Raw genomic sequence first — 24217 nt, forward strand, 5'->3', positions numbered from 1 at the left:
CCACAGACTGTAACCTGCACACTGCGGCCGCAGACTGGAGAGGAGCAGACTGATCTGGGAGGTTGGAGCGCGGCAGAAAAATAAGCGTTGCACTGGAACCGACCTCTCTCTCCGTCAATCGGTGAACTAAACTGAAAGGAGCACCTGTACCCGCGTTCTGCAACAGCCGGGTGGCTCGCATTTAAGAAAGTATGTCCGGCAGCACCATAGCCAGGGTGCTGGTGGCGCTCTGTATCGGGAGCGCAGTGAACTGTATGCCCAGAGGAACGCACAGGAGTCGGCGACAAGCGCAGCAGCATCAGGTCTCCTCCGTCTCTCAGGGTAAGTGTTTTACCCGAGTTATTAGTCACAAGAGAGATTTGGTGTTGCAGTAAATGGCTTCTTAGCTGGGGGCCACCAGAGGTCACTTGACGGACCTCACAGTTTGAGGGTAAATAATTAAATTACAGTTCATTTTGATCATGTGTTTGGCATTTTTAGTTGTAAGCAACATGTATTTTCTATAAGACGCATCTTTTCAGGTCGTGTGTCTATAGTGTCACTTTTGAAGGAGTTGCAGTTAAATCGATTGGAAACCCCATAGTTTAGATAATGCATTGTGTATTTGTTTGAGAAACGCCACAAAAAGCACAATCAGTCTCTATGATTGGATCATTGGAATCATTAAATTAAACTCAAAAACAACAGTAAAAAACCGTTTCTGATCTCCTCAACTTCATCCGTGTGTGAATGCTAATGATCCAAACTTCTGAGAGAAAAATAAAAATAGGCCGAAGTAAAAACTCTTGGCTTCAATTTTAAAGTTGGGGGGAAAAAAAAAAAAAAGATGCTGTTGACATGTGAAGTCATGAGATGTGAACAAAGAACATGCCTGGTGGGGGAGAGAAGGAGTAAAGGTGGATATAATTCTCCACTCTGTGCAACTGATGTAATACTCCACCCTGGGGGCCTTATGAAGTCGAGTTAACACATTCAGGGTCAATTTCACAGGCATGGGTGGAGTGTTTATATGTTTATTCCAATGTGGGGTTTGCTTATTTTGCTATATATAAAAACATGTTTGTCTTTTAACCAATACTACTGCTCTATGTGTTTTGTTGTTATGGGCTCTACCATTTTCCAGTGGCTTCATTTGTCTTTCCACTTTGAAACTGGACATGGTAAGCAGGTACAGTGTTTTGGGGGTGTGCGAGGGTGGAGTGTGTTTTCTCTCGCTCACATTTTCCCCTCCACTCTGTGTGTTTTAGTGTAAGAGCAAAGGGAAGCGGTGCGTTTCATTTGACCTCCTGCTGCCTGATTCTAGCTTGTGCCAAAGTCTCATTAGCTGTATTTTTTTCTGTTCTCTTTTTTTGGTCAGATGGTTGTGTAGAGAATGGTCAGTTATATGGTATTAATGACCAGTGGGAACGACCATATTTGGGCAGCATTCTGGTCTGTACCTGCTATGGAGTCGCTGGCATCAAGTGTAAAAGCAAACCTGAAGGTTAGTTTTGTGTGTATTGTTCTCATTTTTTATTTTAAAGCTTTGTTCAAACATCCCCACATCAGTCCATCTTCACTTCCCTCAAAACAAACATAAAACACACCCTTTTTCCCATTGTTCCCCCCCCCCACTGTAGCAGAGGAAAAGTGCTACGATAAGATCAACCAGCAGTCCTACACTGTGGGAGAAACTTATGAGAGACCCAAGGACGGCATGATCTGGGACTGTACCTGTATCGGATCAGGGAGGGGCAAGATCAGCTGCACCATCGGCAGTAAGTCTGTGTTTTTGTTTTCTGTGAGTGCCGGCTCTACAAGGAGCTGCCCACGCTGCCATTAACTGTTCTAACCCCAGACCACACATCCTAGCTCATGTGTTTCTGTGTATATCCTGGCCTGCCAGTCCAATGCCATTAAACTGGTTAATCTCCATATTCTCCTCAGCTGATCAGCAACTGGTGCTGTACAGCTGTTAGCAGTTAGCCCGGTGGTTAGATAATGGGAGAAATGTCTGAGTGTGTGTTTCTTTTGCTTTCTTTCTGTGCAAACACACACATGCACATTGACCTCAGTCTAAATTCGTCATTTTTCTTTGTCTACCCAGACCGCTGTCATGAAGGTGGGGCTTCATATAAGATTGGTGACACCTGGAGGAGACCCCATGAAACAGGAGGCTACATGTTGGAGTGTGTCTGTCTGGGTAACGGCAAGGGAGAGTGGACCTGCAAACCTGTCGGTGAGTCATTCAGACAGCCACTGACTAACAGGCGACTGGATTTACCTGCTGTCTGATTTTTAGTTTGCCAGAAAAATTTGGGATGATTGATTAGATTATTATGTATTCATCATTCTCTTGTGTTTCAAAGTCAGTTGATGAATAAACTTAATTTTCAGTGTATTTTTGTATTGTATTGTTTGGTACAAAAAGATTCGATTAGTCAAAAATAAAAAAAGGTTTTTAATTGATTTAGTAGCTCACGAGTCTCTGTTTCCTGCAGCTGAGCGATGCTACGACAACTCAGCGGGATCATCCTATGTTGTTGGGGAGACGTGGGAGAAGCCGTACCAGGGATGGATGGTGGTGGACTGCACCTGTCTGGGAGAAGGAAGCGGACGCATCACATGCACTTCCAGAAGTAAGAAACCCTTTCTTTCATTTGTCGGACTGTCACCTGTCCTGCCACTGTACGTAATCTGTACGGGACAGAGCAGCATCACAACAATTGTGTTTTCAAATAGGACCATTGCTTGCCTCCTTAATGATGCTGGCTGATGTAACAGATGAGAATGAATGTTACTCCCTGTTGGCTTGTTGTCGCATGCAAGACTTTAGGGAGGCCTTAGATGTTTTCGTGTCAGAGGTTATCAATAAATTGTTATCATGCATTTGTTGAACAAGTTATCAACAAAGTCTCAACCCACAAACATGGAAACAGCTGGTGGCCAGGAGGAATTACTCCCCACAGAATCGCGGCAGACTCCCATCCAAATAGGGCCACAATGCCGTCTCACAGTTTCGATCTATTTCTAATGAATCCCTCTCGTTCACTTCTCTCCTAGATCGCTGTAACGACCAGGATACTCTGACCTCCCACCGCATTGGAGACACCTGGACCAAGACAGACGCCCACGGCCACTCGCTCCAGTGTCTGTGCACCGGTAACGGCCGAGGGGAGTGGAAGTGTGAGCGACATGCTTCACTTCATACCACTGGCCTGGGTGAGAAATGAATGATAATATGCCTGTCCCTTTTGTTTTTTTCTCCTGCTGTGTGAGTGGAGAGAAGAATGTATACCAGAGACAGATGCTGTGAGGAGGGAGAGATAAGAAGTGGCAAGCGTTGAAGTGAGAAAGACGGGTCTGTTAACTCATGACCATGACCTCATGAGAAAGAGAGATGGTGAACAGGGAAATGCGAAGGGAGAAATGAAACATGGGAAACCTGGTGGGAGAAATGTGCTTGAAGTGATTCTTGAGTGTGAGACAGGAACACATGCTTGTCGTGACTCGGGGACAGTAAACTCATTGAAAGCTTCATTGTAGCCGATGCGGTACAGTGCTGTTTCAGTTTAAATGAAAGACAGATATTTATTTTAGTTCGTATGTTATACAGTACAACACACCAACTATATGTTGTTTCTGCCGAAGTCATACATAGGCCTTAACTCCAGTGACAGTTGCATGTTCAAAGGTGTTTGTTCTGGTGTTTAAATTAAGTACATTTCTTATGTTTTAGCTGCATCATCACCTAATAGGTAGATTTTAATTTGGGAAGTTTTTATGTGATGTCACCCGTGACCTGGATCCAACGTTTCATTCCAGGCACTGGCTCTCGTGTGATCACTAACATCCAGCCTGCGGTCTACCATCCCGCCACTGTTCCTGAGCTTCCCCAGGAGGGTCCCTGTCGGACGGATGCAGGACTCTCCTACTTCATCGGCCAGCGCTGGATGAAGAACCAGGGAACCAAGCAGTTGATCTGTACCTGTCTTGGCAACGGAGTCAGCTGTGAACAATGGGGTAAGAGATGTTCCTTCTGTCTTTACAAATCAACAGCGTTCACCAATAGTGGCCATCATTTTATAAGAATTTTGTCGACTGGAATGCAACAAGCTCACTGTGGAGTTGTACGATTTAAGGACACAACCCAGCACGTGAATGCAACTGAGGTGATGAGCTCTTGGTCATACCTGTATGTTTAGTCATTACTTTATCCGTGTGTGTTCCTGTCTTCATACAGATGGACAGGCTCCAGTGTACGGTGGCAACTCCGGAGGTCAGCCCTGTGTGTTTCCCTTTGCCTACAAGGGGAAGACCTACCACTCTTGTATCTCTGATGGACGCAGTGATGGACAGCTCTGGTGTTCCACCTCCTCTGACTTCGAGACAGACCAGAAATATTCTTTCTGTACAGAGAGGAATGGTGAGCAGATGTGTTGAATGCTATTAAAGGCGGGACTTCTGAAGTGAAATTGGTAGTAAACAAGGACAACAACCTTGATTTAAAAGAGTACTCAGCTGTAGCTAATTAGCTCTACACATACTGGTGTACCGTTATTATTTTGACATTCGACCCTGGCAGTGCCTCAGCAAGCACTTGCTTCTTATCTGAAGTGTGTGATTATGCTTGGTAGTATGTATAAAACAGGAGTTGTATTGGGGGTTGGATGTTGATAACTATATAGTGATGACAATTTATATGGCTGTGTTTTTCTTTTAACAGTAATTGTGACAACACGAGGCGGTAATTCGAATAGCGCTGTCTGCCAGTTCCCCTACCTCTATAATGGCCGAAACTACACCGACTGTACTGCAGATGGTCGGAGAGATGGCATGAAGTGGTGTGGAACCACAACAGACTACGATGGAGAACACCGTTTTGGATTCTGTCCCATGGCTGGTAAGTCTGTATGTGGGTGTGTGCGTGATGGAGAGAGAGGAAGGGGGACAGAGAGACTCCAACTGTGCGTTCCAATACCCTTACTACCATACTGTTTAGTATGCCAGAAAAATATGTCCTACTGCATCCGGTTCCATTTTGCAGTATGCAAGCTAGCATGGTTTTCCGGCTATTCTGACCCACAATCCTCTGCGCAGCAGATATATGGCGGAGTAGATTGTTTCCAATTGAATGCATACTGCATGTAACAGATCCATCATTTGTAAGGGCAGCTGCAGTATGTACTGAAAGTTAGTTAGTTGGGATTTGGAATGCAGTCCAAATGCTGGGGCTGGAGATGGTGGTGTGGCACATGTAGGCCATTATTATTATAGATGACATTTTAAAATATCATTCAAATGTCCGTTTAAAAAAAGGAAACAAAACAAAAATAACTTTAAAAACTATTTTTCACACACATTAGTTTCCAAAATATTTGTTTTCTCGCCATAGGGGCCACTAATGTGATTAGCACAGCTAATTACAATGTCCCTCCTACTCTTAAGTAAAATGTATCTCCGCCCAGTCTGAATCAGCGCACAGCCTTTGTAATAACACTATTCTTTGGCAATTAAAAGATTTGAATGGCAACCTTATTTAATTTACATAAAAGCTATTATCAGATTGATGTTAAAAAGGAGTCGGGGCTGATGGCGCAGACAACATCTAATTTACAGTTCTTACACCTTTTTTTTTATTTATAGCGTAGCCAAGCTCGCATTGAAGTCACTGCCTCGTGAGAAATGTGTTGTTGTGTTGTTTAGGTGTCAATTAGGTCTCCACAGGTAACAAAAGAGGCTGACACACTAGGGGGTAATTAACACTGCACTAATGTCTGTGAAGGAGTAATGATATGGTAATGATGATACCGACATGCCATTTAACAAAGAGAGACACTTCTTTAGATATCAGGCGAATGCATGTTGATGTCTGAATGAGATGCCTGATAGTCTAATTTGTAAAAAAACAGCAACACATAGTCATGTTGAGTAATGCCAAAGCTAGTTGATACAAACACAGCTGCGTAGTTACAACAAATGGGATTTCTTAGGCATTGCTGTGAATGTCCGAGATCCCAGCTAGCTAACATGATTGTAGACGAACACTGAGGTTTATCTCAGGCATTGCTCGAATTTAGTGTGTACATGAATGTACAGCCGGATGTAAAACAATATCCTCAAATAGGAAGGAAGATTAACTCTGCTTTAAAGAAAAAAATCCTTCTTACTGCTGTCTACATCAAAGTAGACGGTCAGAAGATGGAATAGTCTGTTTTGGCAGCAGTCTGTAAGATGTGGAAACATCGAGAAGACTTATCTGACATAAACCAGTCTTTGAATTCTAAGAAAAATGCAGCCCTGGATTCATTTTATCTCGTAACAACTTATCGTTTGTAGTTTGTTAATGCAGCATGGCAAGACAAATAGGCAAGCATTTTAGGAAGTACAAACTTTTTTTTAACTCTGCTCTGAAGTCAAAGGATTCGGTTGTGTGCAGAGGTTTAGAGTTAACACGGGTGCATATGGACAGCCTATAGAATAATAATCCTTGTTTTATGTTGTACTTAGCAAGCACATCGCAAGTGATGGGATAATAGATTGTGCTGATTTCTTGGGTTTTTTCAAAGCTACAATTTTCTCCAGAATTCCTTTTTATTTGCCTACTTCAATCCTGGGACCGACACCCTGTTGTTAACAACACCCTCTCGAGATTCAAAGAGGGGGAAAAAACCTCCGTTATGCCCTTTAGCCAGTGCCAGAGCGGGCTGTCTGTGTTACAATCAGTCCAACCATCAAAGCAGCAGGGGGTCTTTGATATTGACATTAATGGCTTCACAGGGATTGTCAAAACAAACATGGTACTTGAGCTGTTAATGGCGGTGTTTTAAAGAACAGTAATAGTCTGGAGCCCCTTCTGCTCCACCTGTGGCATTCCTCCGGGGAGAGTCTGGATAGGCTGATCTGGTGTCTGTCATGTGCTCTTGGGATGGTAGGGGCTCTGTCTCCACCACCATTATGCAAACTGCACCATTTAACATTCTTAGATCAGCTGTTTTCTCTCTACCTCAAAAACAATTGAAAAATAAGACCATAATTATTTGTATCGGCCCCTCTTCAACAAGATCACCAGAGCTTTGGTTTTTCCTCTGCATCTCAGCTGAAATCTCCTGACATACCATCAAGCAGTGATCGGTTTTGCCTGGAGGAAATTGCCCCTGGCTGCAAAGCAATGTCCAAACCACCAGTTAAGTTTCAAATGGCCCCTTTCAGAGTCATTAAAAAGAGTAGTTCAATTACCATAAGAAAATATCGACTGGTTTTAAAGAGTTGATGCCAAATATATTCAGACCTTTTGGAACAGATTGAAGCAGTTCCATGCTTGGAGAACAGATTTTACGTTGGGGGAAAAGCAGCAGGCCACCCTCTAGCTACAACTGGGAAGGGTGGTGTGAAAACGCATCCAGACATTGTCTCCAATCATTTTAAGCCATACTGATAGCACAGGAGAAGCAATTAAAGAGACATTTACAATGTAATGAATGTACAATGACAATAAAATAACCTTGTAACCTTGTTCACCAGCCGCTACTTGGATCATTCAAATGCTAAATTAGCTTGAGCCCCAGGCCTGGCTACTGCACATCAAAAACCACCGCCTGGGTACTTGACTATTCCCTACCATGTCCAAAAAAATCTCCGGCCCCTGTATTTCTGCCCCAAGCCACAGCTTTGTTTCATAGCCACCAAACCAAGTCCAAATGATCTTTAGTCCAAGGAACCAGATGGTCTGGCTCTGGTCCAGACTCTGCATGCCTAAGAAAAGTTTGGGCTGGGCTTGAAGACAATATATCCGCCCTTTATCTCTACCTCCACCTCCCTCCCCTGTATGGAGTGTCGAACGTTCATTCATGCACCAGGCTTGCAGTTGAAGCAGAAAGACCTATGCAGGTTTCTATCTTTCCTGAATTAAAAACTACTTGCTCTTTTAATTATGGGAGAACATATGGTGAACACACACACAGCCATTCATATACACAAGGACATGAGACAGCCGTGTCCGGCTTCCAATCCAGGAAAATCTTCTTCTTTTCCATGGACACAGGTGCTCTGTGTTGGTTGTATCCTCTCTACGACCTTGTGCAGTAATTGTAGGGTAGAATCTCCAAGGAAGATCATTCATCATAGCGAATTGTGTGTGTTTTTAACTCAATGTCGGTATGCAATGCTTGCGTTACTAACAAGATGTATGATGTGTTTCCTAGCATGTCTTTGCATCTGATTATTTTGTGTGTCGTATTTGGTGGTTTTGTGTTTTCAACTTAAGTATGAGTTTATTGTTCCAGTTTTTCCCCAAAGTCCAAACTTGATTTGGAGCTGAAGTGAATCAAGAACACAACATATTTGCATGGGCTTTTGTAACTTTTTTTTGTTGTCCTTCTGTGTCTTCTAGACCATGAAGAAGTGTGTACGACCAGTGAAGGGGTGATGTACCGCATGGGAGAGCAGTGGGACAAACGGCACGATGTTCTGGGTCACATGATGCGATGTACCTGCGTTGGCAATGGCAGAGGAGAATGGAGTTGTGTTGCTTACTCCCAGCTTAAAGGTTTGTGTTTGTGTGTGTGTGTTACAGCGAGAGATGGAATAGGTTACATAGAGGAAGAACAGGTGGCTGACGTGGCGGTGTTTTTGTCCGTAATAATTAGAGAGTGATATTAGAATACTCTGAGTGAAGAGGTGAAAGGTCACAGGTGACAAAACCACTCTCCTGCCAAAAGGTTAAAAAGCGAGGCTGCACACCTGCGCTTTATGGGGCTTCAGCTGCACCTGCATCACAGAGATGCACACCTACACACACACACACACACACACACACACACACACAGTTCAGAAGAGCAGCTGTGCAAAAGCAGTGAGGTACTTAGAAAAGAAGTTACATTTTGACTTTTCTCCTGCATGCCAATGCATATATCTGTGTTTGTTTGTCTGTTGCAGACCAGTGTATTGTGGATAGTCTGACCTATGAGGTGAACCAAACCTTCACTAAACAACATGAGGAGGGCTACACGATGAACTGCACCTGCTTTGGACAGGGCCGTGGTCGCTGGAAGTGTGATGCCGTTGGTGAGTTTACCTTGTTACAATCATTTAGCCGATTTAACCGTCCAAATTCGGTTAGAAAATTGCAATTGCAAATTTTCATTAATAATTCTGTTTCCATCACTTCCACAGATAGATATGCACCATTATTGCCAGCTGCCCGAACTGTATTGTGTGGTCCCTGTTACACCATCTGGTTTTATGACTCTGTCCTCAGATCAGTGCCAGGAGCCGGAGTCGAGAGCCTTCTATAAGATTGGGGAGTCTTGGGATAAAGTCATCCAAGGAGTCATGTACAAGTGCTATTGCTATGGCAATGGCGTCGGAGAGCTCAGCTGCGAGCCCCAGCAGTCCTACCCCGGTAAGATGTTAAACACATTAGGGTTCGGCAATGTAGTGATATTGTGTGTATACTGTAAGACAATATACATTTGTCACCACTGAGAAATGTTGCCAAGTCTAAAAAAGCTTTGCCTTTGACGTATCTGGTCTGTATTGACTTATGATGACAGAGGAGGGTCGCACACAATGAGAAGAAGTCACTTTATCTACAGGAGACTAGAAAAACGAAATGTTGCAGGAATTTATTCATATAGCAAAACTCCTAATATACATAATATACATACGTTCTCCTCTCTCTTTTGTTCGTCCTTTTCTACCTGGTCACCTTTTCCATTTTTGACTCCTGAACCTGTCTCAGTCCCTGGTACTACTTTATGATGTTGAGTGCTGTTTCAGACTCGGTTGCACCTCTCACCAGCTAATTTTAGTGTTGGTAAGTTGTTGAGGCTTTGGGTCTTTTTAAATAGTACAGCCAGATTGATGCCTAGTATGAATTCTGGTATTGTACAGGGTAAAGAAAGGATGAAGTGTTAGCGGTAGCTGTCAAAATGTAATCCGCAGTAAGGATGTGTTCAGTGATGGTAATATGAGCCAGCAAATTACGCGCCATCTCCTGCAGGGAAATGTATTTGTTTAAGTCACCTTGAAAATGAGGCCCTTGACTTTGATGTGAAACAGACAGCGATGGGAGGGGGTGTGATTTCCTCTTTAATAGATGCACCCCCTACTTTGAGCCTTTGTTCTTCCTAACATGTGGTACATCCCCTGTGCTGTTGCCACAGCTGTACAAAACATCACAGTGCACGTGTGTGTGTGTGTGTGTATATACCCCCCCCCCCCCCACACACACGCCTACCACATGCCTGTTGAACAACAGTTTTGTGGATTTTAGCAATCACTTTAAATTGAACATCGTGTCTTAGAGTTTAAGCACTTAGTCAGCATTATTTAGAATAAAGTCATGCTTCATTATGCAGCCGTGATGGTGAAGTTACCTCATTCCTGCTGACTGGAAACCAAGCTGGGCTAGTCGGCAACACTGCACACCAACGTTTTACAAAAAAAAGCTTTCACACAGTTCTTTCTTGACTTTAAGTTTTCTCCTTCATATCAGAGTCCCTTCACAGGCATTTGTTGTTTACCTTTTAGTATTCTGCCCCCTTTGTCATTATAGCTAACCACGTTCTTCACCTCGTTTGGCATGTAATGTTGTTCCCATTCCGTTCCCATTGCCCCTGATTCTTAAAATAGTGATGCACTTGTACGGTACGATGGGCTTTTATGTTGTGTGTTTGCTATTACATTTTAAAATAATCGAGGCTGTGAAGCTATGCTAGCGGAGACAGAACTTGAGGTTTGACAAGTCTTGTGTAAAGGAACATTTGAACTATTACTTGTTTGCCCTGTGTGTGAAGCAGGTTGTCGGGAGACACAAAATGTAGGGCACTAGTCCTTCATAAGTGGCTATAATAGCAACCAGCTGTGGTGTGTGTGTGTGTGTGTGTGTGTGTGTGTGCAAAATACAGCGTGCTAAGATTTAAGGGCAGCAAGAGTCAAATCCAGACTCGGAGTCAGTTGGCTTACTGGGGAAAACACCATAAAAGGTAAAAATGGAAAATCCCAGTGAAGGATCTTTTTTAAGGGTTTTCACAAGTCTCAGATTTAGCACCACATTGATACGATCTTCTGAAAAAAAAAGTTTGTTTTCTTTCCTGCCCTCTGCGTTTATCTCTTGGCTGGAGTGTAATTTAATCTTTAATCTTTTTGGGGTATTTCTTATTGTTAGGGTGACTCTCAACATTGCTTCCCTTTGCTGTGGTCCTTATCACCACCTGGCTGTGCCTCTTGTCTGTATCAAGAATTAATGTTGTGTCTGTGTGTGCAAAGTAAAGGGGATGTCTGCATGAACGTGCTTGTACGTGTGTGTATTTTGCTGGGAGATCGTGTGTGTGTGCGTGTGTGTACATGCAGTTTATCCACTGCAAGTGTGCATCCGTTTTCATTTGCGTCCCACATCTGATGCTATGTAACCCTTACCCTCGCCAGTGGCCTGTGGGTCTGTAATAGGCAGTAATTGGTCCCAGATTGTTTTTGAGGTTTGTGTATCTGCTAGCAACTTCTGGTTAACCGAGCCACTTGCTCAGAAACTTTGATTACAGGTCTGCTATTTGGAAAAGTGGTTAGAAAACCTCGGTTCTTTATAGAAGCTACCAGTTTCTATCAGCACAGCTTATGTCAGGAGTCTGCTTGCCACATGACTTCTGTTTACATTAAAGATGACTTGATATCCTACGTTCACTTCCAAAACCAGTAAAGATCCAACATTTTTGAGCTTCTGCTGATATCTTTTTTTCTTTCTCTGCTAAGTTACTCTTAAGCCTGGACAGCTGTGGACCGTTTTCCAAAGAATCCACCAAGAAACGTGTATAGTCGTTATTTGTCACTTGTTAAATGTTGTTTGGCAGCGTGTACCTACATTCAAGGAGCTCAGTTAAACAGCCAAACCCACGTTTCTAGGACTGAAACAGCGCAATAAATTCCGTGATTTTGTGTTATCGGCTTGGCAGCTTCTATTCTATTCTATTCTTCTTGTTTCAGCATACTTTCTTTTCCTAGATGCTTGCTGTTTGTAAAAATGCATGATATCACTTTCTGTGATACTTCTGCAAGTGTTTTCTAAAACTTATGACATGGAGAAGGTTTAAAGAGACGAGAAAGTAGAGTCAAAGGTTTCTCTCCTCCAGCTGTTGAAATCTGGGCTGGAATCTCACAGGGACATGCTAGTTTTCCTTCTCTTTCTGTGTTCTGTTCAGGAAAACACTGCTGCGCACTCACTCATACGCAATGTTGAGGTGGAATATGTAAAACTGCAAATTTATGAAATTTTTCAGATTGTAGAATAGCCAGTATCTCGCCATGTTGGATGCCAAAGATATACGATGTGTTCAACATTGAAAATGCACAATATCACATTATGATGTTATCTTTACTCTCCAATAGAAAGTGAAACTCCTCGTCTGTTCTGTCTCTGATCTTTCTCTCTCTCCCAGGTGGTAATCGTCCCGTCCAGGTGATCATAACTGAATCTGGAAACCAACCCAACTCCCACCCTATCCAGTGGAACGCCCCACAATCTGCTCACATCACCCAGTACATCCTCAAGTGGAGAGTGGTGAGTCTTCTGATTGAGCTTCACAGTTAACAAAGAAATGATGGTTCTGATGCAACTGCATGCAAAGCTTTAAAATACTCTTGCATCTCTTTTTTTTTTTTTCTGACATTCTACATCACATTTTCCAGAAAAACACTCCTAACCCATGGAGAGAGGTGATGATCCCTGGCCACCTGAACTCTTACACCATCTCTGGTCTGAAGCCGGGCATCACCTATGAGGGTCAGCTAATCAGCGTGTTGCGGTTTGGACGCCAAGAGCTCACCCGCTTTGACTTTACCACCAACTATGGATCACGTGAGTGGAAGGAGTTGACAGATCACTGTTTAAACACCTGTATTGGCAGTTTATTTGGCTACTTTTACAGTTTAGGCATGGATATTTTTTTTTCTGCAGATCTCTGCTTAATGTGCGCACTGGTTTGCAAAATAAATATGAAAGACAATTTGGAACACGGGGCTCTGGAAATGTGCTTGCAACATTATGAAGGCAATTTTTTGTGCTTTATTTTTTTATTCTGTTTGGCTCCTTTTTAATGTAACTTTTATTCAACCAGAATCTCCTCACTGAGGTTTAATAACATTTCCTGGACAGTGTTGCCAGTTCTGATCTCAGAGGCAGCAAGTAACCAACTCTCCTATTTTCCGTCTCTGTTTTTCCTGTAGTGGCGACATCACAAGGCGAGACCACCCCACCTTCGCCTGTGGTTGACATCTCAGAGTCGGTGACCGAAATTACCTCCAACAGCTTTGTCATCTCCTGGGTTTCCGCCTCCGACACAGTTTCTGGTTTTAGAGTAGAGTATGAGCTCAGTGAGAATGGACAAGGAACTGGACAACCCCTGGTGCTTGGTAAGTGCAGAGATACACTTATACAAACATAAATACATTCACAAATATACAGTAGGGTTTGTATTGATGGCAGCAATCATATTGTGCCATTTTTTTATCATAATAATACAAATTTTACCAAGACAGACTGCTCTTAGTCAGAGAATAAAATATCTTTATTTAGCTTTTCAATGTATTAAAACCAATGTCATTTTCTTCCCATCAGACCTGCCCCATACAGCTACCTCAGTGAACATTAATGAGCTTCTACCTGGGAGGAAGTACACTATTAACGTCTATGAGGTTACAGATGGCAGAGATGACAACCTCATTCTAACTACTTCACAAACCACTGGTTAGTAGGCACATACACGTGCTTTCTCCCAGTTTATATTCCCGTCTCTCTTCTCTGATGTTCTTTCCCGTTCTCAGAAAAATTACAGCTGCTAGACTGCAATGTTGTCTTGAATCCCAGACCTGCAAGCGGCCTAATGAACATGTGCCAGGAGACTATAAATCAAGTCGTCCTGTTAAAAAAAAAAAAGCTGTGGTTGTAATTTCCCTTCTCACACTTATACCCCATTTGTTCCATAGCACCCGATGCTCCCATTGAGCATGAAGTGGAGGAGGTGGGAGAAACTTCCATGGTGATCAGCTGGGAAAAACCACTGGCTCCCATCACTGGTATGTTATAGCACACGTCACAGCCAAAATCTATCATCATTCTGTTGCTAATTTGAACCCGCACCTATTCATCTGCGACAGTCCCGTACGCACAATGAACCGCGTGGTCTCTTCCTCCATGCAGGCTATCGTGTCGTCTACACGCCATCACTGGAAGGTGAAAGCACGGAGCTGACTCTCCCTGACACGGCAACATCTGTGACTCTGAGCGACCTTCGACCTGGGAGGTTGTACAACATCAGTATCTACTCTGTGGAGGACAGCCTGGAGAGCGAGCCCATCTTTGTACAGGTCAACACTGCTGGAGATTCGCTGCCAGGTAAAAGACTTGAGTCAGGTTGTTTTTGTGTGTGTGTGAGAAAGAGAGTGTCAGGCAGAGTTAAGACCATTTGGATGGATGCTGAAGAAGCAATCCTTAATATGTGGGGCTTTTTTTACTTCTTTGAAGTCCACACTTGCTTCCATATGTTTGTATTCAGGTTTTAGTTGCTCATGTTTTTGTTTTAATCTCTACCACCAGCTCATACTTTTGTATTGGTATGACCTTTAAAGAGCCACTCTATCTACTGTACCTACAAATGCACACGGTTTATGGGCTGATATTTACCTAAACACTTGTTTTGGTGTTACAAAAGTGACTGTCAAGAGATTGAATTGCACTAAAACACTGTGAGGAGTTATTTCTCTAAATAGATACAAACTTTTAATGCAATGTTTTTTTCTTCCTGTCAACAGAAGAAGTTTCCTCTCCCACAGATCTGCAGTTCTTCGAGGTGTCGGATAACAAAATCGTTCTGACCTGGACCAGCCCAGCCAGCGCCGTGTCCGGTTACCGGGTCACCGCCGTCCCTGTCGATGAGTCTGGTTCTCCACAGAGGGAGATGACTCTGCCCGTCAGTCAAAACTCCTACATCGAAGTGTCAAACCTCCAGTCTGGAACACTGTACCGCTTCAACGTCTACACCATTCACAATGGAGAGGAGAGTTTACCACTTATTGGGGAGCAAACCACTAGTGAGTATGACGGATGCCCTCGGGTCTTCAGGGAAATGACTACACATGCAAAAATCCGTCTCTGCAAGTTGATTTTCAAACCACTGTGAAACGAATTGAAACAAGTGTCCCTGTGGATATATGAAAGTTTTACTCTATGAGCTAAAACATGTGCAAGCTCCACTACTACGGTCCTCACAAAATGTTTCCTTCTTTAAATCAAACGGTCCACATCTAACATCTAATCTATAAATGTCTTTTTTTTTTAGAGCCTGATGCTCCCACTGATATCCATTTCAAGAATGTGACCGAGGACAGTGCTGTGATTTTGTGGTTTGCCCCTCGTGCCAAAATCACTGGCTACCGTCTCTTCCTCACCGTGGAGGGCTCTAACCCCAAGCAGCTGCGCCTGCCTGCCCGCCTTTCTCAGTACACCCTCCTCAACCTCAGGCCTGATACCGAGTACACCGCTATGCTACACGCAGAGCAAGAGAATACACTGAGTGTTGGAGAGGCTGCTGTGTTTACCACTAGTGAGTGTCTGATGCATATACAAATGAGTATAAAGCAGTGTGGTCACTGTATATGCTCAAAGGCTGCATGTGTTTTAGAATCGGAGTTACGGTTGGATGGGTGGAATATTTGTTTGACAAAGTGAGGGTGCGTTTTTAAATGTAAACAATTTCGAAGTAATTATCTTACATGTGTCATGGAGAATACCTGCACAAAAATTGGCAATGGTCAGCTTATAATAAATAAGAAGAATGATTGTAAAGGTTTTGACCAAAATTAGTCACTTAAGATGAGTAGAGGACACTGGCGTTATGGATGCAACTGAGTGGAAAGTGCAATCTTCTGAATATGTATGCACTCATATGTAAATCTTCACACTGGTGCTTATATCTTGATATACTATGACCCAAAAACTGATCAAAACACACTTTTACTCTCCTTGTGTTTGTAGATCTGCCAATGGGCAACGCTCCTAATTTCAGCACTGATGTGACTGACACCTCCATTGTTATCTCCTGGACTCCAGTTCCGCACATTGGATACAAGGTACACTCACTGCTAATAAATAACATACAACATGTTTTAATATCCCACCACCCACAAATTTATAAATCTGATGTTTCCTATTCTTTCCCATAAAATTAACAACTGGATCGTGTGATCGTCTTCAGATGCAAATAGTTTCCTTCCGTTTGCTGTGGAAAGTGCACTCCAGTTATTCTTGGTTAAGTGGAGGTCCCATTGGAGTTAAATAACATGGAAACTACAGACCTCAGGGTTCAAATCTGATTGGTTAGAATATGTCGCACCAGAGATGAGAATGTTCTACTGCCTTACATGTTCTTGGGAAACCATTGACCTCTGACCTTCACCTCCTGTACCCCCAGTCCATGTCCCGCTCTCCGCTGTCTCTCTGACACTGTGTGCATTTATCTTTTCAGTTGACGGTACGTCCCAGTCAGGGCGGAGAAGCCCCCAGAGATGTGACCTCTGACTCAGGAAGTATTTACGTTTCTGGTCTGACTCCGGGAGTGGAGTACACCTACAGCGTCCAGCCAGTTATAAACGGCCACGAGCAGGGAACCCCAATCACACGCCGTATTGTCACACGTAAGAATAAACAAATGAATATTGAATTCATCACCTTTTCATTCAGGTCTGTTCCCTTTTATTGCCTGCTGTTTTGTTTGTTCCACCAACGTCTCTTCTCTTTGATTCTTTTACACTTTTCTTCTCCTCTGAAACCGGTTTTTCTTCTTCCTTTCCAGCTCTGTCTCCTCCTACTGATCTCAACCTGCAGTCCAACCCAGGCACCGGAGACCTCACAGTCCAATGGAACGGAGCCAGTATACCAGGTACACACACACACCTACATATTCAGGTGCGCTTGAAACACAAAATATTCAGCCACATTTAACACGTCATCATATCAATCGATCCAAACAGCTTAATAGTGTGCCTCTTTTGTGTGTTTTTGATTAAATCAATCAATCTGTCAGTGAGTCCAGTTTGATTGAAACAACTCTTAGCTGTGACATTTGCAAAATGTCATTGAAATGCCAAAGTATAAATGTCAGCATCTTATTGTTCCTCATTGATGCATCATTTCTTTTTCTCATTTTCCACGCCATGTAAATCTTCCTTCTTTTTTTTCCTCCCTTGCTCTAAGACATCACCGGCTACAGAGTGACTTGCACTCCCACCAAAGGGCAGCAAGGAAACGGTGTGGAGGAGTTTGTGGAGGCTGGTAAGAACTCCTGCACCCTGGAGAATCTCAGTCCAGGAGTGGAATACAACATCAGTGTTGTTACTGTTAAGGACGATATGGAGAGCACTCCGATATCAACTACCATTACACCAGGTGAGTGAGAGCTCAGCCCATAATCCTGGAGTTTTAATATTTTTTTTTTTAAGACCATGAGGTATGGATATTTAACATGCGAAAGCAAAATGAACCATCATTTCAGGGAGTCTGTTCTGATTCTCATGATAATTGTATAAGGGAAACGTTTGTGTGGCCAGTAAGAGCAAACTGTCCCCATTTGTAAATAACATATGTTGAAAGTTTATATGTTAAAATAACACAATAGCTTTCAACATTTAACATGTACTAGCTCCCCTGTGTTAGCATCACTGCTCTAACTTAGCACCAGTAGCTAAAGGACTGTCCAAAACAGCAGTAGGACTGTTTTGCAACACTAATGCTATATTGCTCATTTATATATTACGATTTCTCAATGGAGTCGTTTCATTGAATAACAGATGAAACCTCAGGAGATGTTAATATATAAAAGGAAAATCAGCTTTGCATTAGCTCTTCCATGGGTGTGATATGTTGAATATCTCACCCTATTGGAAGTAGACAGTTTATATTGCTTGCCCTGACCACTGCTGTCCTTTTGTTGTCTGTTGGTTTCCCCTGTGTCCAACCCCTTCCCTTCACTTCCGCCTGTCGTTTGTTTGGCGTTTCTGTTGTCTTCTCCCTTCTACTTCCTTTCCCTCCAATCCTCTATCCACCCCACCCAGAAGTCCCAAAGCTGACGGACCTCACCTTCAAGGACGTGAGCGACACCACTATCAGTCTCCGCTGGTCTCCGCTCAACACGACAGCCATCACCGGTTACAGGATCACGGTGGTGGCAGCCGGCGAGAGTGTACCCATCTTTGAAGACATGGTTCTGTCAACGACCGGCCAATACACTGTCTACGGACTGGAACCCGGTATCGACTATGACATTAGTGTCATCACTGTGACGGAGAACGGCGAGAGCGAGCCCAGCACAGTCACTCAGCAGACCTGTAAGATTCCCTGAACCAAAGAACACTTCTTCTTCTTCTACTACTAATACCATTAACAATACACACATGCGTGTTCTTATTGGAGGAGCCCTTCAGTCATAAATAAGAATACTAGAACTATAGATACATAGTGTGACCTCAGTCTCCAAGGAGGGAGTCACAAATCGCATTGAGTTATATAATGTAATAAGGTTGTTGTTAAGCCTGAGACATTCATTTTTAAAGCAAACCTTTTAAGTTGCTGATGTAATTGGCATGTTGCAATGTCAGTTTAATAATCCCCCGTGTGTATGTGAGGACCATCTGGTTTTAGTTTTGGGGTTTAATCATACTGAGGCTCATTTTGCCCTCCAATGCAAACGCTGCTTGTTCTCTAACTTTTAAGATGTCGTAAAACTTCAGATGGATTTACACTGACAGACTCTTCCCCTAAATGGTGTGAATTATTTTCTAGTTTAGTCTAGTTTTCATTATTTTGTTGTTTCTTTCTTATTTCCTTCCTCACGCTTTCATAAAACTATTGCAATTCTCTTGCCCCCTTTTTTATTTGCGCACCACTTGTACCTTTTGAGCACACTCTGAACCAAGCTGCTCTCTCTTTTCAATAGCTGTACCAGCACCCACTAATTTGGGCTTTGGCCAGATTGGGCCAGACAGCATGCAAGTCACCTGGGTCCCTCCCGTTGTCCCTAACACAGCTGACATCAACAACTTCCTCATCAGGTACGAGAAGCAACATAAAAAATACTTATTTCTGATTCAGGTTTTATCTTTTATTTTTTTACTACACCCACATGTAACAAAGCAACACAAATGACTCCTCTGTTGGTCTCCTTATTATTCAGGTATCATCCCATTGACGATGAAGATGACATTACAGAAACCAGTGCAGACGGCAGGAGTAACAACGTGGTGCTAAGGAGTAAGTTACAGCAAAAACAACAAATGCACAGCAACACACAGGCACACAAATGACTATATTTGTATTTATGTCTTTTTCACTGTCCACAGACTTGCTGCCTAACACAGAGTATCTGGTGAGCGTGGTGTGTGTGTATGAGCAGAGAGAGAGCTCGCCCCTCGTCGGCACCCAGCAAACAGGTGAGTCTAACATGATCTAATTTAACAACAGGGGTAAATCAGTCCAGAAACGGCATCAAACAGCTTCTTTTTCATGGTGCAGATGCTGTAAATGTTATTATTTAGGTGATCTTTTAAAAAAATGTTTTGATGGCTTTTGAAGGAGGACCTTCATGCATCCTTCTCTGTATCTCCCGACCTTTTTTTTCAGCTCTGGATTCCCCAGTCGGCCTGCGTTTCTCTGAGATTTTCACCAACTCCTTTACCATCCACTGGCTCGCTCCCCAGAGCAAAATCACAGGTTACCGTATGCGTTACCAGATGGTCAGCGGCGGGAGGGCCAAGGACGAGAGGCTGCCCCCGTCCAGGAACCACTTCACCCTGACAGGACTCACTGCTGACACAGAATACTTGGTCAACATCTACGCAGTGAGCAGGTCCAAAGAGAGCCTGCCGCTCAACGGGAAACAGAAGACGAGTATGAAATCCTGATTTCTTCCGGTTACTCACCATGTTATCATTATCATCATATATGTTGTTCACTAATTTTGTTATTTCCGGCTCTTCACTCTCTCTCTCTCTCTCTCCAGTCTCTGATGCTCCCACAGACCTGGAAGTCCTTGACTCCTCCCCCACCAGCATCACCGTCCGCTGGGACGCTCCACCTGTCACTGTGCGCTACTACAGGATCACTCATGGAGAGAGTGGTGAGCTAGTATTAATGGCTTAAGATGCATTTCTTTTTTTGTGCCAGGAAACTCTTCTCAGAATGTTTTTTTTTTTTAAATTCTAGTTCATACAGTGTTTATTTATGGAAATGTATTTGCGTTTGGTGTTTCCTGTCACTGTATCAGTTCGTCAGTCTATTGAGTATTCAACTATTGGTTTCTCAAACACTTATCATTCTTTATCCAGGAGGTCACAGTAATCCTAAGGAGTTCACAGTACCTGGCTCTCAGTCCACTGCCACAATCACTAACCTGACGCCTGGTACTGACTACACGGTCACTGTCTACGCTGTGACTGGTAGAGGAGACAGCCCCGCTTCCAGCACTCCAATCTATGTCATGCACAAGACAGGTACACACCCTCTGAGAGACATAAGTCACCCATTTTTAGTTATTATCCTGCTTCCACATATTTCCACTCACAGCTTTCTCCCCTTCATCTCTCCTTCCTCCTCTTCTAGGTGTCGACTCTCCCTCTGGAATGGAGGTGATGGAAGTGAATGACAACAGTGTCACAGTGAGGTGGAGCCCTGCCCAGGGTCCAATTAAGGGATACAGGGTGACTGGGGTCCCCAGAAATGGACAGGGGCAGTCTTTCACTGAGGTGGTGGCTCCAGGTACGGGGTTTGATACTCCAAATACTCCAGTATTTAGTGTTCATCTGTATTTCAAAGCTTGACTAGATTTAAATTTGTTCTGGCTTCTAATGTCTCTCTCTTCCCTGTTTTTTATATCTTTTTCCAGACCAGACAGAGATTACGTTCTCTGGACTGATGCCCACAGTAGAGTATGTTTTGAGTGTATATGCTCTTGGACAAAATGGAGAGAGCTCTCCTGTGGTGGTGAATGCTTTAACAAGTAAGGGTTTACACTTTCTAGAAAGATATTTGTTAAATATTGTACCTCTTGACCTCTCCACCTACGTCTCTAACTCCACTACCTTGCCACCCTTCTCTCTGCTCTCATCACCTTTTTTAGATGTAGACCGTCCCAAGGACCTGACCTTCTCAGATATCGACTCCTCCTCACTGCGGATCACCTGGGACAGTCCTGAGGGAATCGTCACATCTTACCAGGTCTTGTATTCCAGTTCGGAGGAGGGGGAGAGAGAGCTGCGCCCTGCTCCTCGAGGAGATGCTGAGTCTACTATTATCTATGGTCTGCAACCCGGCACTGAATACACAGTGAAGGTCATTGCTGTGCATGATGACACAGCCAGCACACCACTGGTCGGGATACAAGCTACAGGTACGGAAGTAAATTAGCTCTATATGTAATAACAACAGTGAAAAATGTGATACAGATAAGGTGACTATCCTTTATTCTGACTTGACAGTATTCAATGAGCACCTCCGTCTGCCGATACTGCGAGTACTGTCTCTGTCTAATCCTCGTTTTTATCTTCTTCCCCCCCACAGCCATCTCACCCCCCACCAACCTCCAGTTCTCCCAGGTTAGCCCTACCTCTTTCACCATGCGCTGGGCTGTGCCGGGTCAGGAAAACCGACTTACTGGCCTAACGGGCCTCACAGGCTACCGTGTGGTGGTGAACCCAAAGAACAAGAGCGGTCCTACCAAGGAGATCAACTTGGCTCCAGACGCCACACAGGCGCACATCTCTGGACTCATGGTGAGTGTGGCTCTGAGTCTGAACGGGGGACTGTTATTTAGTGCAGTACTTTCTACATTAACAGCAATTTTAAACTAGTTTAAAGGTGGTTCCCCACCTTCCAGATACCCATTGGTTTCCATCTGTGTTAGTAGTTCGTAGAGTATGTATATGGACTAGTAGAGACGTCCATCACAGTGAATGTTCTCCGTCTTGAAACTCCATTACCTTGCAACAAAAGCAGAACTAAAAAAACGTGCAGTGTTTACAAAATGTAATGCAAACACACACACACAGGCAGACTCGCATACCTGTGAGCACACATGCACTAAAAGTCATGTTTGTAGCTGCAGACAGCATAATTAAACTGCACAACACTGTGAGAGACTGAAGTGTTTTTTTCTCTGTCTCCCTTAGATTGCAACTGCCTATGAAGTCCATGTTTATGCCTTGAAAAACTCTCTGACTAGCAGGCCAGTCCAAGGAGAGATCACCACCCTGGAGAGTGAGTTTGTAAAATAGAAATTGTGAAATTCTGAGAAATGAATGGATCCTTTTGATGCATGTATACAGAGCGATGGCATTATTGTAATGTTGTTATGGAATGTCTTGTGTTGTGCAAAAAGCCATTCTCGAGTTTATCCCAACTTTATAAACCCTCCTGGTTTCGGTCCTTCTCCCCCTTACTTTCTCTCTCTTTCCTCGTCTCCCTCAAGATATCAGCCCCCCTCGTCGCGTTCGTATCTCTGACGTTAACGACTCTTCCATCACCCTGACATGGCGCTCCAAGACGGAAACCATCTCTGGCTTCCTGGTTGAGGCCACTCCCACCACCTCCTCTACAGGCTACATACCCATTCAAAGGACAACTGGCCCTGACTCCCGCTCCTTCGTTATTACAGGTACACAGACATGACGATGCACAAGCATTTACCTCCACAAAGATGTAGTGTAAACCCACAGCTGTAACCCCTCACTAACCTGTCTCTCTGTCTTCACTTCAGGTCTGGAGCCAGGCACCAATTACAAGATCAACATCTATACACTGAAAGGGAACGCACGCAGCGCACCTCTCACACTCACTGCCACCACGGGTAACCATTCATTTCTAGCCTACAGTGTCAGTCAAGAGGAGTACATTACTTTGAGTGTGAAATGTTACTTCTTTGCCGTGACGGTGAGAAACATAACATTGGTAACAACAAAAGACTTTATCAATATGGAATACATTCGACTTTTATTAAGATGGCCGCTTGATTACACGACAACGTAATAAAGATATTTAGTTTTTACGAGTATTTTCTTACTTGTCTCTTCCAGCCAAACCATTGGTCATCCCGCCCACCAACATCCGCTTTACCTCCCTGAACCCTAACGGCGTCTCTTTCACCTGGGAGCCATCACGCAGTCCAGGGGTTACTGGGTATTATGTCACCTATGAGGAGGCCGGGGGTTTGCCTCGAGAGGTTATCCCCAGACCCCATGCAGGCCAGAGCTACACCATTATCAATGGTGAGTGTGGAGGATGGGATTTTCTCTACTCATACGTACATGCAAATGCATCGATTACAAATTGTGGCAAATAACAAATGCTCATAACTTTTTCTTTTTTTTTGTGTTTGGCCATAGGTCTGAAACCAAGAACCGAGTATGTCATTAAGATTGTCGCGCTGCAGAATTCTTTAAGAAGCACACCTCTAGTGGGCAAAGCCAGAACACGTAAGTACATTATGTAGATTATGGTATTCTGATACTGGTGCTGTAGAATAATAAAACTAGCTGCTATCAAGTCCTGCTTCCAAAAGTTTTCATAAAGCTATAAAATACGACATGGTCTTTTTTATGTTTCCCACATTCAGGGATTGTGCCAAGAATTGCACTAATTAGTTGAGGTAATCTTGTGTCTCCACTGGAGGAGAACTTGGTCTGGTTATGCTTATTTGTCATGATTGTTGCAATGAAGAATACCTTCTCTTACAGACATTTTTTTTTCCCCCTATAACTTAATTATATCAGAAAAAGTCATATTAGCAGAATTTTTTTTCTGTTTGCAAAACCATTGTTCAGGTAATAAGTTACAATTGCCATCATTTGCTATTGATATACGTATGTTTGAGCACTATGCACTGCTGCCCTCTACTGGCTTTCATGTCTAACTGCTGCTAATGTAGAATTACAGCATTATAGCCCTTGACATTGATTGTCATTTATATTCTTCCACACTAAACACTGATGATAAGATGGGAAAAGGTCAGTTGTCAAAATGGGCTGCAACTGCAACTGAAAGGCTGTCAAACCGCAAATCTATGTTTCATAATAACATTACCATATAGCCAGTAAACATTATTCAACAACAACATTTAATTATATCCACCTAAAAAGGCCGTATAAACTACACAACCAAGTCCCGACTGTAACCACTGGAATCAAATGCATGAGATGTCTG

The 24217-nt window shown here is 43.4% G+C and overlaps 1 protein-coding gene across 1 annotated transcript in view; it reads left to right on the forward strand.

The window, feature by feature from the left end:
• Nucleotides 1-24217, forward strand: part of fn1a (fibronectin 1a) — a 30047-nt gene continuing 5830 nt past the window's right edge. Inside the window, exons 1-40 of the mRNA XM_031858350.1 lie at nucleotides 1-321; nucleotides 1358-1483; nucleotides 1620-1757; nucleotides 2087-2218; nucleotides 2481-2618; nucleotides 3043-3201; nucleotides 3805-4002; nucleotides 4223-4405; nucleotides 4706-4882; nucleotides 8372-8527; nucleotides 8917-9045; nucleotides 9239-9382; nucleotides 12414-12535; nucleotides 12664-12832; nucleotides 13201-13386; nucleotides 13592-13720; nucleotides 13960-14049; nucleotides 14174-14368; nucleotides 14785-15063; nucleotides 15312-15575; nucleotides 16007-16101; nucleotides 16497-16665; nucleotides 16824-16910; nucleotides 17225-17416; nucleotides 18082-18354; nucleotides 18963-19077; nucleotides 19200-19276; nucleotides 19366-19455; nucleotides 19646-19912; nucleotides 20025-20141; nucleotides 20350-20514; nucleotides 20624-20779; nucleotides 20907-21020; nucleotides 21141-21410; nucleotides 21581-21792; nucleotides 22189-22276; nucleotides 22488-22673; nucleotides 22776-22865; nucleotides 23092-23283; nucleotides 23401-23490. Of these exons, the coding sequence (XP_031714210.1) occupies nucleotides 192-321; nucleotides 1358-1483; nucleotides 1620-1757; nucleotides 2087-2218; nucleotides 2481-2618; nucleotides 3043-3201; nucleotides 3805-4002; nucleotides 4223-4405; nucleotides 4706-4882; nucleotides 8372-8527; nucleotides 8917-9045; nucleotides 9239-9382; nucleotides 12414-12535; nucleotides 12664-12832; nucleotides 13201-13386; nucleotides 13592-13720; nucleotides 13960-14049; nucleotides 14174-14368; nucleotides 14785-15063; nucleotides 15312-15575; nucleotides 16007-16101; nucleotides 16497-16665; nucleotides 16824-16910; nucleotides 17225-17416; nucleotides 18082-18354; nucleotides 18963-19077; nucleotides 19200-19276; nucleotides 19366-19455; nucleotides 19646-19912; nucleotides 20025-20141; nucleotides 20350-20514; nucleotides 20624-20779; nucleotides 20907-21020; nucleotides 21141-21410; nucleotides 21581-21792; nucleotides 22189-22276; nucleotides 22488-22673; nucleotides 22776-22865; nucleotides 23092-23283; nucleotides 23401-23490 (6289 nt within the window). The 5' untranslated portion in view covers nucleotides 1-191. The remainder of the gene's footprint in view (nucleotides 322-1357; nucleotides 1484-1619; nucleotides 1758-2086; nucleotides 2219-2480; nucleotides 2619-3042; nucleotides 3202-3804; nucleotides 4003-4222; nucleotides 4406-4705; nucleotides 4883-8371; nucleotides 8528-8916; nucleotides 9046-9238; nucleotides 9383-12413; nucleotides 12536-12663; nucleotides 12833-13200; nucleotides 13387-13591; nucleotides 13721-13959; nucleotides 14050-14173; nucleotides 14369-14784; nucleotides 15064-15311; nucleotides 15576-16006; nucleotides 16102-16496; nucleotides 16666-16823; nucleotides 16911-17224; nucleotides 17417-18081; nucleotides 18355-18962; nucleotides 19078-19199; nucleotides 19277-19365; nucleotides 19456-19645; nucleotides 19913-20024; nucleotides 20142-20349; nucleotides 20515-20623; nucleotides 20780-20906; nucleotides 21021-21140; nucleotides 21411-21580; nucleotides 21793-22188; nucleotides 22277-22487; nucleotides 22674-22775; nucleotides 22866-23091; nucleotides 23284-23400; nucleotides 23491-24217) is intronic.

Source organism: Anarrhichthys ocellatus, unplaced genomic scaffold (genome assembly GCF_004355925.1).
Source record: "Anarrhichthys ocellatus isolate YVR2014 unplaced genomic scaffold, GSC_Weel_1.0 scaffold20, whole genome shotgun sequence".
Taxonomy (NCBI): domain Eukaryota; kingdom Metazoa; phylum Chordata; class Actinopteri; order Perciformes; family Anarhichadidae; genus Anarrhichthys; species Anarrhichthys ocellatus.